The sequence below is a fragment of the Prorops nasuta genome, unplaced genomic scaffold (assembly GCF_024137725.1).
Source record: "Prorops nasuta isolate Cenicafe-Biocafe unplaced genomic scaffold, Cenicafe_Pnas_1.2 PNAS00015, whole genome shotgun sequence".
Taxonomy (NCBI): Eukaryota; Metazoa; Arthropoda; class Insecta; order Hymenoptera; family Bethylidae; genus Prorops; species Prorops nasuta.
This window is the reverse complement of record NW_027116812.1, coordinates 1,526,412-1,540,131: the sequence shown is the minus strand read 5'-3', so window position 1 is coordinate 1,540,131 and position 13,720 is coordinate 1,526,412. Positions and strand designations below refer to the sequence as shown.

Genomic DNA, 13,720 nt, shown 5'->3' with positions numbered 1-13,720 from the left:
CCTCCTCTTACTTATACTTTATCAGAATATGCACATGCACATGCGCATAATGGCAGCAGTGTCGACACAGAGGGTTTCCCCCTCTGAACGGACATGCGCCCTGCAAACTCAATTATTCGCTTCGATATAGGGTGATGTAGGGATGGATTGAAAAGCATATGTGCTCCCCTTCTCATTAAACATATTTCTCGCCAAAAACCATCATATGCGAAGAACTATCGAAATATTCCGCATTACCGTTTCTCCGAGTTTCTATTTTTGCTTTGGTCATTGGACTACGTTCGCAAGACTGTAAAACACCCTGTATAACGTGACATTGCACACGGGTCCCTCACAGGAGTATGACGAATAATATGCGCTATTAAATAATTATATAGCATATGATAACATATTTCTACCGCGAAGGTCGCCACCAATACACACAAGAATGAAATTGTACTTAGATTTAATACCAATCGTAATTGCTTTTCGCGGTTAATTATATGTAACTTCAATCGCAATATCTGTGGAACGTGTAATTCGTTGGTATTATATCCGCCTTGTGTTGAATTGACAAAGAATGTAATTATTGTCTCCCATGAGAAATCCTTATAATGCATTTCCGTAATGGTCTCTAATAATCATTTTATCCCCAAACCATTTACTGCCTTATTATTATTATTGTTTATATAAAGACATCTTTAAGATAAGATTTGAAGTTTTAAATTAATCAAGTCATAAAACAATGAGACCTTCCTCTGTTACGAACGCGGTCACAACTAAAGACTTTTAATATTCGCAATATATAGTACGTGTCACGTGAACTATATATTATATAATGAACGTTTTGGGCCTTAAGTAGAACGCGCCCTATTTGTCGACCATGTTTTTTGGTAATTTTGTAAAAAATATTATTTTTACCGACAGCTTATGGTAAAGCAGAACTTTACCGATAAATCGAGCAGTTGATAAAGTAGAGAGGTTGAGTTGGGTAATTGACAAGTTTGCCGTGGCAGGCTTTGGGGTCAGTAAAATCGTGGTAATCATCGGAAGTCTCAGTATTAGTTAGTATACAGTGAAAATGGCGCCGTTCGAGTGAAGTGGGTGATTCAGTGAGAGCGTGTGTCTGGAAAGTGGGATCTTCCAGAAATGTGGCAAGATCTGGATAGCCTGGGGGGTTCGGGTGTGAATTCCGGGGGCCATCAGGTTGATCAGTTTGGCACGACGGGTGAGTGAAGTAAATATTTCATGGAAAAAATCTTGTGACAAATCTGGCAGTCTGGCAGAGGGCTGGACTTTTTCATGGAAAGCGCAGGCGCCACCGTTTCTCATCTCCTTTCTCTCTCCTCCGCACGCACACATCGTAAACAAATCCCAGCAACACTCTTCCCTGGACAATATACTTTCCTTTCCCTCCAGCAATTTTGCTCCAAAAAATCGCTTCCACTATTATTCCCCTTTAAAATATACAAATCCCTAGTCTTTACCAGAGTTTTCCTTCACAACTGTCAAAGAGCTACCAATTCTCGGCCACAATAGCTACGGACACAACAACAAACTATCAAGTTCTTTCGTTCGAGAAATGTCGCAGGAAACCCTTCGCCACGTCACGCAATAAGTTTTCCAGTAAATCCCATGGATTCTTGGGGTTTGTAGGATCCCCTATTTCTCTAGAAAACCTTCGCTTAGCGTCCCTTTCAAGTTGAACTCTCAAACGGATATCCCAAGTCTTTCCTCCACCATTTCATTGACAAATGCGATACGATCGACGCTTGACATAAACAAAGCTGGATTCCTTTGAATTATTCCTAAGTGGTAGCAAAGTTCGGTACGCGCATTGTGAGGATTTTTCATGGGAAGGCTTATGAATTTATGATGAGTATAGTCGATAAGGAACGAAGTGGCGGTAAGTATTTGCTCATTTCTGAGGTTAGGCACGCAAGGGAAGCAGTTCCGGATTGATATGCAAGTTTTCCGTTGATCGCAGACGTAAATGGAAGAGGTTAGCGTACCCCGTTGGAATTACATAACCTTCGCAGAGGTTGAAGCAACAGAGAATCGTACGGTACTGTCACGACATAGCCAACACAGAGCACAGGTGGCTTCTTCGCGATACATATAAGCACGCATAAGTGTGTGTTAGTGTATTCGAGACCACGGGGGAAATAGTAGGCTCTTTAAACATTCCCCCATACACTTACGTCTCGTACCTTGCATTACACTCCATCAAGATAACACACTTTTCAGTCACTGAAGGGATCTTGGCACAATTTCCCCTTTATTCCTCCATTAATTATTCGTACAACCCGATCCCTATCTAATTAATCTTCCGCTGATTTCACAGGGATTCTTATAACGCTTCTATGCAACAGTAATATCGCGAAATCATCTTACGTATATAGAAAAATTGTGACCTTGGAAAATATAACAATCTATTCCATTTTTTATATATTTTTTTAATTCTATTTATTTTTAATTAATCATCAGTTATGTCAATGGATTATCTTAAAATACACGGTACAATAAAATATTAGAAATTTGATGCATTTAAGCATTTTCATACCCAGCGTCCTATTTGCGAAATTCGAAATTACGTATTTTTGGTAATAACCAATCAGGTGAATTCAAGGTGGCGTCAGTTGCTCTTGTGTTCTAACCAAGTTTAATTCCATTTATCTTTATTCCGAGTTTATCGTGACCCCAGCCTCAATTTGAAAATACTATTTTTAGCGCAGTTTGCTAAATTGGTCTTAACGAGGCTGCTCTACCTCAGCTCGAATCTCGCAGATGCAGCGCTGTGACGAAAGAGCTTTTCAAATGCTATATCATTTGCATCTGGCGGGAGCTGGCTAAATCCATCCTTCGTTAATCGTTATTGTACGACGCCTCAATAATCAGTCTCCGGTTTCATTGTGTACATTTACAATGGAATAACTGTAAAACAATATACAGTCTATTTACAGACTATACATTAATAAAGAAACAATGTAGTACACTTGTTTATATTACATTATTGTCTCTGCAAATTGAACATTTAGTATCTTTCGAAAAAACCAACTCGATTGTTTACAACACGGTTCCACGAATTTATGAAACATTGTTTTTTGTTTTCAGAATTGACGCCCGAGCAGCAAAAAATCCTTATTGACATTAGGCGGAAAAAGACAGAGTTGCTGCTGGAAATACAAGTGAGTCTACCGTTGCACATTTTTATTTTTCTGAGTTTTTTCAGTTCCAGGCTTCGTCATTGGCTCGGAGCACGACGTCGAGGGTAGAGAGGGGGATGCTCCAATAAAAGCTCGTGCATTTTATACGCAGCTCGTGACGGAGCTCTGAATGCTTACATTGTAAGATGCTATCGGACTCCAAAGCTCCCTTGCCTCATTCCAGAAACCTTTAAACTCCATCCTAAAAACGTTTCGAGAAGAATTTTCTGCTGGACGATGATTCGATTAATTTAATTCGATTTTTAATTGGTGGAAATTGTGGCGTATATATTTGCCATCGTGGCACTATTTTACTTGATAATTCCTGTAACTGGCATTATTGTGTCTTCACAAGTCGAAAGGAATACGTTTTGGGATATTGATTTATTAATGTATTGGCTAACTTAATTTCGTTTAAGATATATACTCTATAGCAGTGTATTCCGAACTGCAGATCGAAAGAGAAAAGCACGTCTTCGGGTTTTTACAAACAGTAAAAGTACTTCATTCATCGTGTCTTGAAAGACTACACGTGTCCTCAGAATAATACGGTTGGTAGTCCAATGACACAACACTCGAGTTTCCGTACTGAGGCTACTTTTTTTTGCAAACAATTTTAAACAATATTAATTGATAAACGCGAACGTATTAATTAAAACCAATTAATAAAAATTCTTAAGAATCGTAAATTAAGGTTTATTTTCAAACTCGAACAACTTTTTGATGTTCTCCTCTTGATTGTGATGGAATCTTTGGAATTTATCCAATTTATCTCTGGAGAAATGATCTCACTCGACTAATAAGATTGGTCGGAAGAGTGAGTCGAGTCTTTGCAAAAGTGACAAGAGCTTGTCTGGAAGAGGGAAAAAAACTTGTTTGGGTGACGATAGCGCGCAGACTCAGCGCCGTACGTACGTTACTTCCGGTGCCGTTAGCTCGTTCCAAGGCTTGTACAAACTTGATGAGAGCAGGTGTTTCACCGAACCTTGCCGTGATCCTCGTTATAAAACTTTTTCCGGCCTTTGCAGCTGCCACTTGACCCGAACACACTTGTTCCATTGAATAGTCTCGTTCTTCGGGAATAATTGACGGTCCGATCATTATTTTTTCAATGAAAAATCATTTAACCAGAATTGAATAGAAAACATCTATTTTGTTATTGAGAAATTATGATTTGTTGAAGTATTTTAAGTTTTTTTTTTAACGTTGTAAATTTGATTTCCGATTAGGAACGCTATTGTTTATCGAAAGTGAAGGTTAGACGTTAAGCGAAGAAAGGATGACGCTTGACCGATCGCGAACAACGGGCCCTCGACTTGTGTATTTCCTTTCCACTTACTGCTAACCGTTAAAATTACCATTACGAGAATATGTACTGGGGAAGTTCAGTGGACGGATCCTGAAGTACCTAATATAGTTCTGTCGCGCGGGAGTTGATCGTAATTAGCGGAAGTTACTTTATCTGGACGAAAATAGCAAGTCGCTGATGACTTCACTTACCGACCGAGCAGGGTTCCGCATATTGGCCCCTTTCGCGTCATAATTTGCAGATAATCTAGTTCGTCAAGCTAATAACACAACGTTTTATTAAACCCACGTGACGAAGCGCGATCTCTTCGCATTTTATCGTATTTTCAATATTTGCAGAACTCTACCTTGTCGACGTGTAATTTACTTTCCCGCCTTTTTATCGACGCTCGATCAACAACTTTTATCTTTGATCACTCGTTCTTCTCGATAGTTAGAAAAATGGTATGACAAGAGTGATTATCCCCTCTAATATTCAACACCCGTGTTGTTTCCGTCGAATTGCACGTGGCCCACAAAAATTCCAGGATGTCCAACGAGATAACGCTGGTTTCCGCGACAGCTGATAGGAACTGACTTACTCATCTGTTTATCATCGCGGAGGAGCCTAAAAGCAAGCCGAAAGCTTAAAGTAGAACCGTTAAAATTGTATATTAAGCGGAATAATCATTTGACAGTTACAAAGATATATATTCCGTGGAGCGTTTTATTAAAAATAAAATATATAAACATTTCATAGTTATATTGCTATTATTTATATTTTATTCGAGTAATACACTCTGGTAACATACGTATAATGTCAGGAACATTTTTAACACGTTCCTGGAACCAATTTGACACGTTTGAACGTTTTTACTACTATCCGTACTAAGTAAAACATTAAAAAGCCTATTCCTGTCAGTCTTTGTGAAAATATAAAAGGGGATAAGATTTAGTTTTGTAAGTTGAAATTAGTAAAAAGTGGGCGATCCTGTTGACAATTGATAGACGCTCGTAGACGCCACAGCTAATTACACAGTGTTGATAAATCTGTTATCGCGTCTCTTGTCAAACGATTGTTAAGAATTCGTATCACTCGACGACGGATTATTCCGAGCATGACGCACTAACAATAGCGAGAGAAGAAATTCTCGGAGGTAGATGGTAAATGTGCAGATAGAAATGGAGGGGGGGGGGGGGGTTAAATTTCAGGAATCGACCAGTATTGTGTTTACAAACTCGGCCGATTGGGCAAACTGGATGAAGCGTTTTTCCTCGGAATCAGTTTGTGTTTAGCGGGCTACAACACGACTATTGCTCGTTTTACGGCTTAGTTTTTCACGGTTTGACCGGAATGTGTAACCTTTTAAGCTGGAATCATGGTGACGAGACCTTTGTGCGACTACAAGTGGACTTAATCGATTTAGAGAACCGGCAATCGGTCTTGACCGGTGCTATTGACCTCCGTGGACACTAATGCCGGTCTACTCGTATTATTTGCAGCCCAAGAAACGTCGCTGGAGCGAACGCTGCTGCTGCTGTTGTTATTTTTTTTGGCACTTAATTCGACAAAGGAAACTTCGAAAGGTGACCCCTCTTTCTCTTCTCAACTCGTTTCTTCGGTTTATTTACTGTAGCTACATTGTGTACCAAGAAATGAATTGTAATCAAGGTAAACATTAGAGAATAATTCAGAATTTATTCGCGCAACTATTTTTGAGTTTTTCGAGTCTTTTTAGAGACTCGTGAATATTAATTTATTATTGCTATTAATATATTGGATTAAAGTTAAATTCGATTAGAAAGCATGTAAAGGGTAATTTGGAAGTTCGATCGATCTTCTTGTCTGTCTCTAGTGTTTTAGTCTTGATTCTTGTTCTCCTTACGTTACAAGTAGCTACCATCGTAATCCGACAAATCCTAATTTACTATTGGGTGGGAACGAAGCAAATCTTGCAAGATCGTTGAGGGGAAAGTTCTAGTCTGTCGCGGAAATTGCTATGCGCTACGTGGGAATCGTGTCAGTGGGTCTGGAGGATCCGAACCTCCTACAATTTGATTAATTACCGACTGAGTAGGATTCTCTTCGTAATCGCCTTAATCGATTCCTCCCGGGAAATCGTTTTCTCTGATTTACCAAAACTCGTAATCCTGTTCTACCCCGAGGATCGTTAACTGTCAAACTTGAACTATTTTATAAAACGATCCAATTTTTCAACGTCTTCCCCCGAACAATTTTAATTGTTTTCAGTGTGAACATTTATGGTATGCGTATTATTACGTTTTAATAGTTATGGCAAAAAATAAGATCGCGAGTCTGGTAGACGGTGTTGCCGTTAGAAGAACGCCGTTGCAATTAGCGACCAGTTAATTCCGCTTTTTCGTGTATACCCTGCATTCGGTATAAAAAGCTCTCAGCGAATTCTTTCCGTTCCGTTGAAAATTCAGGCCGTTTACCTCCTCTGTCAGACAACGTAGCCAACAAAAGTCACTCGCTTCAAATGAATCCCTCTGCAAGCCTACAATTACAGTTTTTAGGACATCCCATCTTCCCCAGACACAACTACGAGCTCCACCGTTTTATCATTTCCACGAAGAAATTTAAAGTGTCATTTTTATAAAAATTAATACGTTTTTAAAACGTGGAAAATATTTTTTTCAACCGAATTAATGTAAATTATAGACAGAGGAACATATTTTATTAAGAATATTTTAAATTGAAAATTACTCAAAGTCGTGGGGAGGCGCTTCGGTGTAAGGGAATGTTATGCGGGGATCTCTACGGAACGATAAGAGGGGAGTGGGGTCCTAAGGGTATTAAAAGGGGGGAAGGTTGGATGATCGAGCGGGCAAAATGCGTATGTTTGTCCAGCAGGACATTACTTTATTTAATTAAATGCGCTTATCTAAGTAGCATTAATGAATTTGGAGAATGGGTGCATTAACGACGCACGCGCGAACGCTAATTCTCCACGCATGAGATGATGCCGCGCTTGAATATGTAACGGCCAACATCAATTTCACTTTGCCATATGGCGTATCTGTGCCTGAGTGCCGAGAAACCATTTGCACTCATCCGCTAAACGCTTCCTGCAAAATTATTCCCTCGGTTACAGGACCTCTACAAAACAAAAACAATGAGAGCAAGCCCTGCACGTGAAAACATTCCAAAATATTGCCATTGCACCGGAAACGTGGAAAATATTTTATTTATCCAGCGTTTGATCAGACCAAATCCATCGAATATGATATTCAAATAAAAATTGTTATTTCCCTTCTATATTTTTATTTCCCTCCCAATCCTATTTTTATATATTTTATATTTTATCTTCTTCGTTTGTCCAGTCAAGTTATCAAGTTTTAAACGAAAAATACATTCTTTTTCGACTGAAACCTAAACTTGAAGAGATATAAGGATTGGTAGAGGTTCGTTTTGTACGTTTGTTGCTGTTTGGCTATTTTTGAAGCGTCGGGTCGTCGAATTCCAATGAGAAAACTGTCGAGGAGTCATCGAATGCACTCACGTATTCGAATCGAGCTGCACTTTCTCCCCACCCCTTTTATTCAGATTCCCGTGGCGCCACCTGCAAATTAACGAGCCAGAGCAAGAGAGTTAGGTTAAATCAGAATATCACAATCTCCTATGATTCACGACTATTTGCTCGCTCGTAATTCAGCGTCTCGATTTTCTACGAATTTTCCCAATAGTTTTTCTCGCTCGGTGGAAATGCGTCTTTTTCCACTACAGGAGTGAATGGGTTTTGCGCGGGAAGCGGTCGCTTTCACGAAAAGTCTGTTATTGGCGCGCGTGGTAATTTTGTTAAGCTCCACTGCGCTGCAGTCGTTGAGTTATCGAGTGCAGTAAAGCGCCAATAGCGCCACTGTCGCCAGCAGCGACCGCTCGACAGTTGGTAGTTTCGTGTTCGATGCAATACACACACACACACACACACACACACACACGTCCACGTGACGATACATTCACTAGTCAGCCAGCCACTCAGCCGTCCAGTCAGACTGAAGCAGACTCACGCACGTTGCACGACACACCGCGATACTCGCCGAGTCGCGGCGAGAGACAAGAATCGCCAGCAGGCCAGAGGCCCAGAGCCAGTCAGTGCCAGTCGTTGAGCGGACGTCGAACCGCGCGCGTTGCGTTTTCCACTCGTGAGAAGCTCTTCCTTGTCATCTTTATCATTCCCCTCTCTCTTATCACTCTGGACTAACACCTCCAGTCGTTTGCACAAAAGAGCCAATCGTGAAAAGAAAACAACGACTCTCGCAAAATACTTAAAAAATTCAATTTGACGAGAAAGCTAAATCAGAAATTACATAAAGGCTTCCAAAGGATTTTACACCGCTGGAGCTTCTCTTTTCTCAACAAAACTTGAAAAGCTTCGTTTGCGTAATTCTGAAGGATTTTCTAAAAAGCTGTTTTTCTGCTTAGCAAAAAATACGAGAGTTTCATAATGGAAGATTTCGCCGAGTGGGGATGTTTTTTTTATTGGTGCTCGATAAGTTTAATAGCGACGACGTTGTTTTCGTCGAGTGTTGCTCGTAAGTTTTTTTAAACGTTCTATTTCATGCGAGAGTATAGAAGAGAGGGGGCCAACTTCATTCATCCAGGAATAAAATCATCAATGAAAAGTGCCTGTTTGTTTTCAGTATCTCAAATATCTGCGTCGATAATCCAAACTTTTTGTTTACTAGTGGTGAATGTGTTATCCTTGAGTATAACTTGGTTCTCTACACGTTTCTCCACTGACAAAAATCGTAATGTGCAAAACAGTGATATAAAAGTTTCCGATGATCCGACGGCCGAGCAACGATTAAACAACAGTGATAACGCTTTCTTTCTCTAGTCACTATTTATGTTTATGCATATATACATACTCATTTCATCTCGCACATATCGTTTAGAGTATAAACGATAAAAAGATTAATCAGGAATACAAGGAAGTGCAATTTTTACAGCGTTGATTAAAATAGATTGAATCATCGTTTCCTTTACGCGTCAGTGATAACGAGAGAAGAAACAGGAAAGTTTTTTTTAATTCCGCAGCTTTTATCCCCGAGATAAATTTAAAGCGCGTAACTGTAACAAGGAGAGTAACGTTGGAAAAGTGAATTTTTTCATGAAAAGAATCACTAAGAGAATATATAAGTTTACATTTTCTCAATTTGTTTTGCATCGATGAGTTTCATTGGAGTTTGAGTTTAAGTGAATAAAGTGATAAGTTGTTGAAGAATAATCAGTGCATATTGGCGGAATACGTGGAATATCTTGAAACATCGGGGGTTGGTGCGATGATTTTCACCGGCAAATCGGTGGATGCCCTGGACGAGGTTCGAGGAAATGTTCAAACCGATAGGCGCCGTGACGTCAGCGCCGTGGCAATAGCCGCCGGTTGGTTCTCGAGTTTACGGAGACCCGGCAAGAGGAACAACAAGAAACCTTTCCAAAAACAGGCCAAAAGCGCCTGGGATCTCACCACACTCTCCATGGTTCGTTCTACCATTGATCACGGTTTGAGGACCTTTGAAGTTTTCAAGCTCAAACTAAAATCGATGAATCCTGCAATATGCGTCACGCAAACTGCATATCCGTGGCACTAGACAAACTTTGTGAAGCTCGGAATGAACATATAATATAAATGAGGCGTTTCACGGAAGCCAATCTGGCTACGATTGAATTCAGTCGTTTTCAAAATTTATATGTTATCTTTCATTATGAAATAAATATCATATGTTCACGAACAGTTCTGCCAGTAGTTAAATAACTTTTGTAGGAGAAGATGTTATATTTTAGTTAATTACTCGACATTGCAGAATCTCGAGTGAGACTGTTAGTCACCAGTGCTGCGGATGTCTTTTCGCGTGATTTTTAGCCTAACGAGAAAGCCTCTATTGAAACCGTGCCTTCTCTGCTTCAGACCAACCCCGTTCCCCGTTTTAATTATTTTTCCCACAGCGAGCTATCATTTCTTCGTTGGAAAAACATCAGATTCATCGTATGATTTCTTCACGTGGAAAATTTTAATTAAATTTTTTTATGGAAAAATAATACGCGTCTATTAAGAACTAATCGACGTAATTAGTGCTTGATGAATATATTTGGATCGTTATCAATCAGTGTCGAATTTATACAGCATTTGCATGAATATTTACGGGATTTCAAGTCTGTACGCGATAACCGTAATGGAGTCGAGTTTGTCAAACCTGTTACTCAAGAGATTAGGATCGATGTAGCCTAATTGTAAGCAGAACGACAGTGGCAAAATATATTTAAAACGTTCGTCGCAATTGGACTCGGAAGCTTCCCGAGTAACGTATTTTTAGCCTTGGCCAGGTTTCATCCTGCCTTCCTTTCTTTCCTCTCCTGGCACTATTTCCTTTCTCATATTCACTCGCCAACAATAAACGCAGCTTTGTTCACAAACGTTTATTTTCACAACAAAGATCTTACATGCCATTTTCGTTATGCAGGGCACAACACGAAACATATTGGTTATTGCTCTATTGTATGAACGAAGGGAAAATCAAACTTGCGACTATTGAAAAGCGTTTATTATTTTTATATTAAAAACATAATACACTATTTTCGTTATATAAAAGAAAATACGGACAAGTATAATTTCCTTCTATCTTTTAAGCATAAAACTTATTAATGATTAATAATGTATTGTACAAGTCGAATGAAATTGAAACAATGGATCGATCGTAAATGAATTATAATTTTCTATGGGAATATTGAGTGATGTGAAATTAGATTGGGTCTTTAGAAATGTTAAAATTGAGTCTGAACTAAAATTTGGCGATAAATTCGAATTTGCTTGAATGTATTCGCACTTACATTATATCATGTGGTTTGCACTATCAGTCAGACCAACGTCACCATCGAATCGATTTTGCATTTTGTGTCAGGGCTTATCTGTATTGAACGTTGATACAGTGACAAGAAATTGTAAACAAAACAAAACTTGTCGTTACTAACAGCTGCAAGCTGCTCCTTAGGGCGATAATAAAACAGTTTACAAACATTTCGGTTGTCGTAGGAGGCCGCTTTACGAATGCACAAAACCTATACTTACCAATCAAATTGTTTATGTTTATGCATTCGTCAAGTGTTGATTACTCGACAGCCGTAGCAGCACAAACCATTCGAAAACCTTTACGCCTTTTGGTTTTCGCGATTGTGCCCACACTAATTTTTCACAATAAATTGTTTATACGTACAATCGTTGAGTGGTATTCATTCAATAATCACTTTATGAGTTCTTTCTCTTACTTCGCTAAATTAATTACTTTTGCGATTTCATAAATCTTTAATCTCCCTTATCGATTCGTTGAAATCCCACTTCAACTTCTCACGCTCGACGCCGTTTAAACTCATCGCTAAGAATTTCCAATGGGAATTCCTTTATCAATCGATTCATATTTCCCTTTCGAGCATTGAAACGAACGATCGACACCCAATAGCCAGCATATCGCAGGATGAATTTTATATGTCCGTCAATGTTAATTATAATCGAATATTTTATGATTCTCCATATTTACGATTATCAGTCGTTCATATTTCATTTCATTCAAATAGTCTATAACTTCTTCTTTCAATTTATTCCCACTGCTTTTTGCAACGCTTCGTCCAATTAGGGAAATTCCCGAGGTGCTTTAATGACAGTTCGACTCGATGATAATAATAATAATAATAAAGTGAGCGGAGTGAAAAACACGTTCGCACGTGGCCGAGTGGGAGGCAAGAAAAAGCTTTGAATTTGGTTTTAGGGTAAATAGGAGTTAAATCCAATGTTCGGGAGAATCCCGATAGGTGAATATCGGGAACACGTGTAATTAAGCAACAATCTCCCTTGCAATCTGCAAATCAATTTTAGTTCGGCGTGCTTTTGGGTGAAAGCAGAGTTTGGTAAGGGGTGGGAGAAGCTAGATTGCAGCTAATTGTCTATCGAATCCCCGTTATATTATATATACATATATCGACAAGATTTTAATTAACAACATCAACCAGATGAAAGATTTGGATGATGGGGCGAGGAGAGAACTAAATTAAAACGTAGACTACTTTACTTTAAAAGCTTCGAGAACTTTGTTTCGCCGTTGGCTTCCAGCCGTTAATGATCCGACGTCAAATATACCACTAAAACATTACATCTTCTTACTTGTTTTACTATAAACTGATGTTTTCTTTATAATCAACGATTTATTTTTTATTATCTACGAGTGTATCTCATTCGAAAGATAACGAGTGTTCGTTCAAACTCATTTTTCGTATATGTTTAACAAAATATTGTTAGTCGCATTCTTCTTGGTTAACGACAACTCCTTAAGCCACGCCGTTTTTCCTTCATTTAACAATCGTTCAAGGTCGTTTCAAGTCACCGATATAATTCGATCTGTCGCCTCGAGGAATTTCCATGGAGATGAATCACTCCTACGACGAAGGCCTGTCGTTGCTGAATCGGACGTGAGAATTTTTAATAAAAGCGTGGCAAAAAGCGGAAGTTGTAAGGTCGGGTTTGATGAACGATGGGTCAAAGGTTACATAGAGTGGGGATAATAGTTGTTTTGGATGACGCGAAAGATTGGAAAGCTCGTAGGATTGATTAGTTCAAGTCATCGATCGAAAATCGAGCAAGTTTTAAGCGAGAATCCGTGTGAGGCTTATTTATAGAGACTGTTAGGCTGCCACCCCTGCTTACAAAGCATACAAATGGCTTACGTAAATAGACGGTCATTCGATGCGTTTCTAGTCTCCTTTTTCTTCTCTCTTAATTCCCTATCTCCCTTCGTCTCCCTCTCGCTTTGCTACTCTAGTCTACTACCCCCTCTCACTCGTCATATCTCCTTTCAAATCCTCCATGATACCCTCAGTCACACACCCCTGAATTTTCCTCCTAATTCCTTTGTAAACACAACAGCTGCGACCAAATCCGTCCAAAAGTAGCCCCTTAATTTCAAACATCTAGATTAGTTTGATTCTTCTTCTTTGCTTTCGTTCAGATTTTATTATATCGAGATCGCTGTGCGTGTGTGTGTGTGCACATCAGCAATCCAATCTGCACTGATCCATTTTCCATAAATGAGTTTTCGAGGAAAACCAAACGCCACTGTTCGAAAATATTAATCGATTGAGATATTTTTCTAAATCCGCTTATCCCTTTTTACACGAAATGAATACAAATGGGATTTCGTACATGGTTTGTGATTGGACTCCATTGTGCTTGATCGAG

The 13,720-nt window shown here is 39.2% G+C and overlaps 1 protein-coding gene across 6 annotated transcripts in view; it reads left to right on the top strand.

The window, feature by feature from the left end:
- Positions 1-1,062: 1,062 nt before the first annotated feature.
- Positions 1,063-13,720, top strand: part of step (cytohesin steppke) — a 34,213-nt gene continuing 21,555 nt past the window's right edge. For 2 of the 6 annotated variants that reach the window (XM_066736286.1, XM_066736285.1), the window contains exons 1-2: positions 1,063-1,207; positions 3,094-3,167. In XM_066736286.1, coding sequence (XP_066592383.1) covers positions 1,129-1,207; positions 3,094-3,167 — 153 coding nt within the window. In that variant the 5' untranslated portion in view covers positions 1,063-1,128. Of the gene's footprint in view, positions 1,208-3,093; positions 3,168-5,791; positions 6,060-8,492; positions 9,978-13,720 lie in introns of those variants that run through there. The other 4 variants (XM_066736283.1, XM_066736287.1, XM_066736282.1 and 1 more) reach the window with 4 other exon arrangements.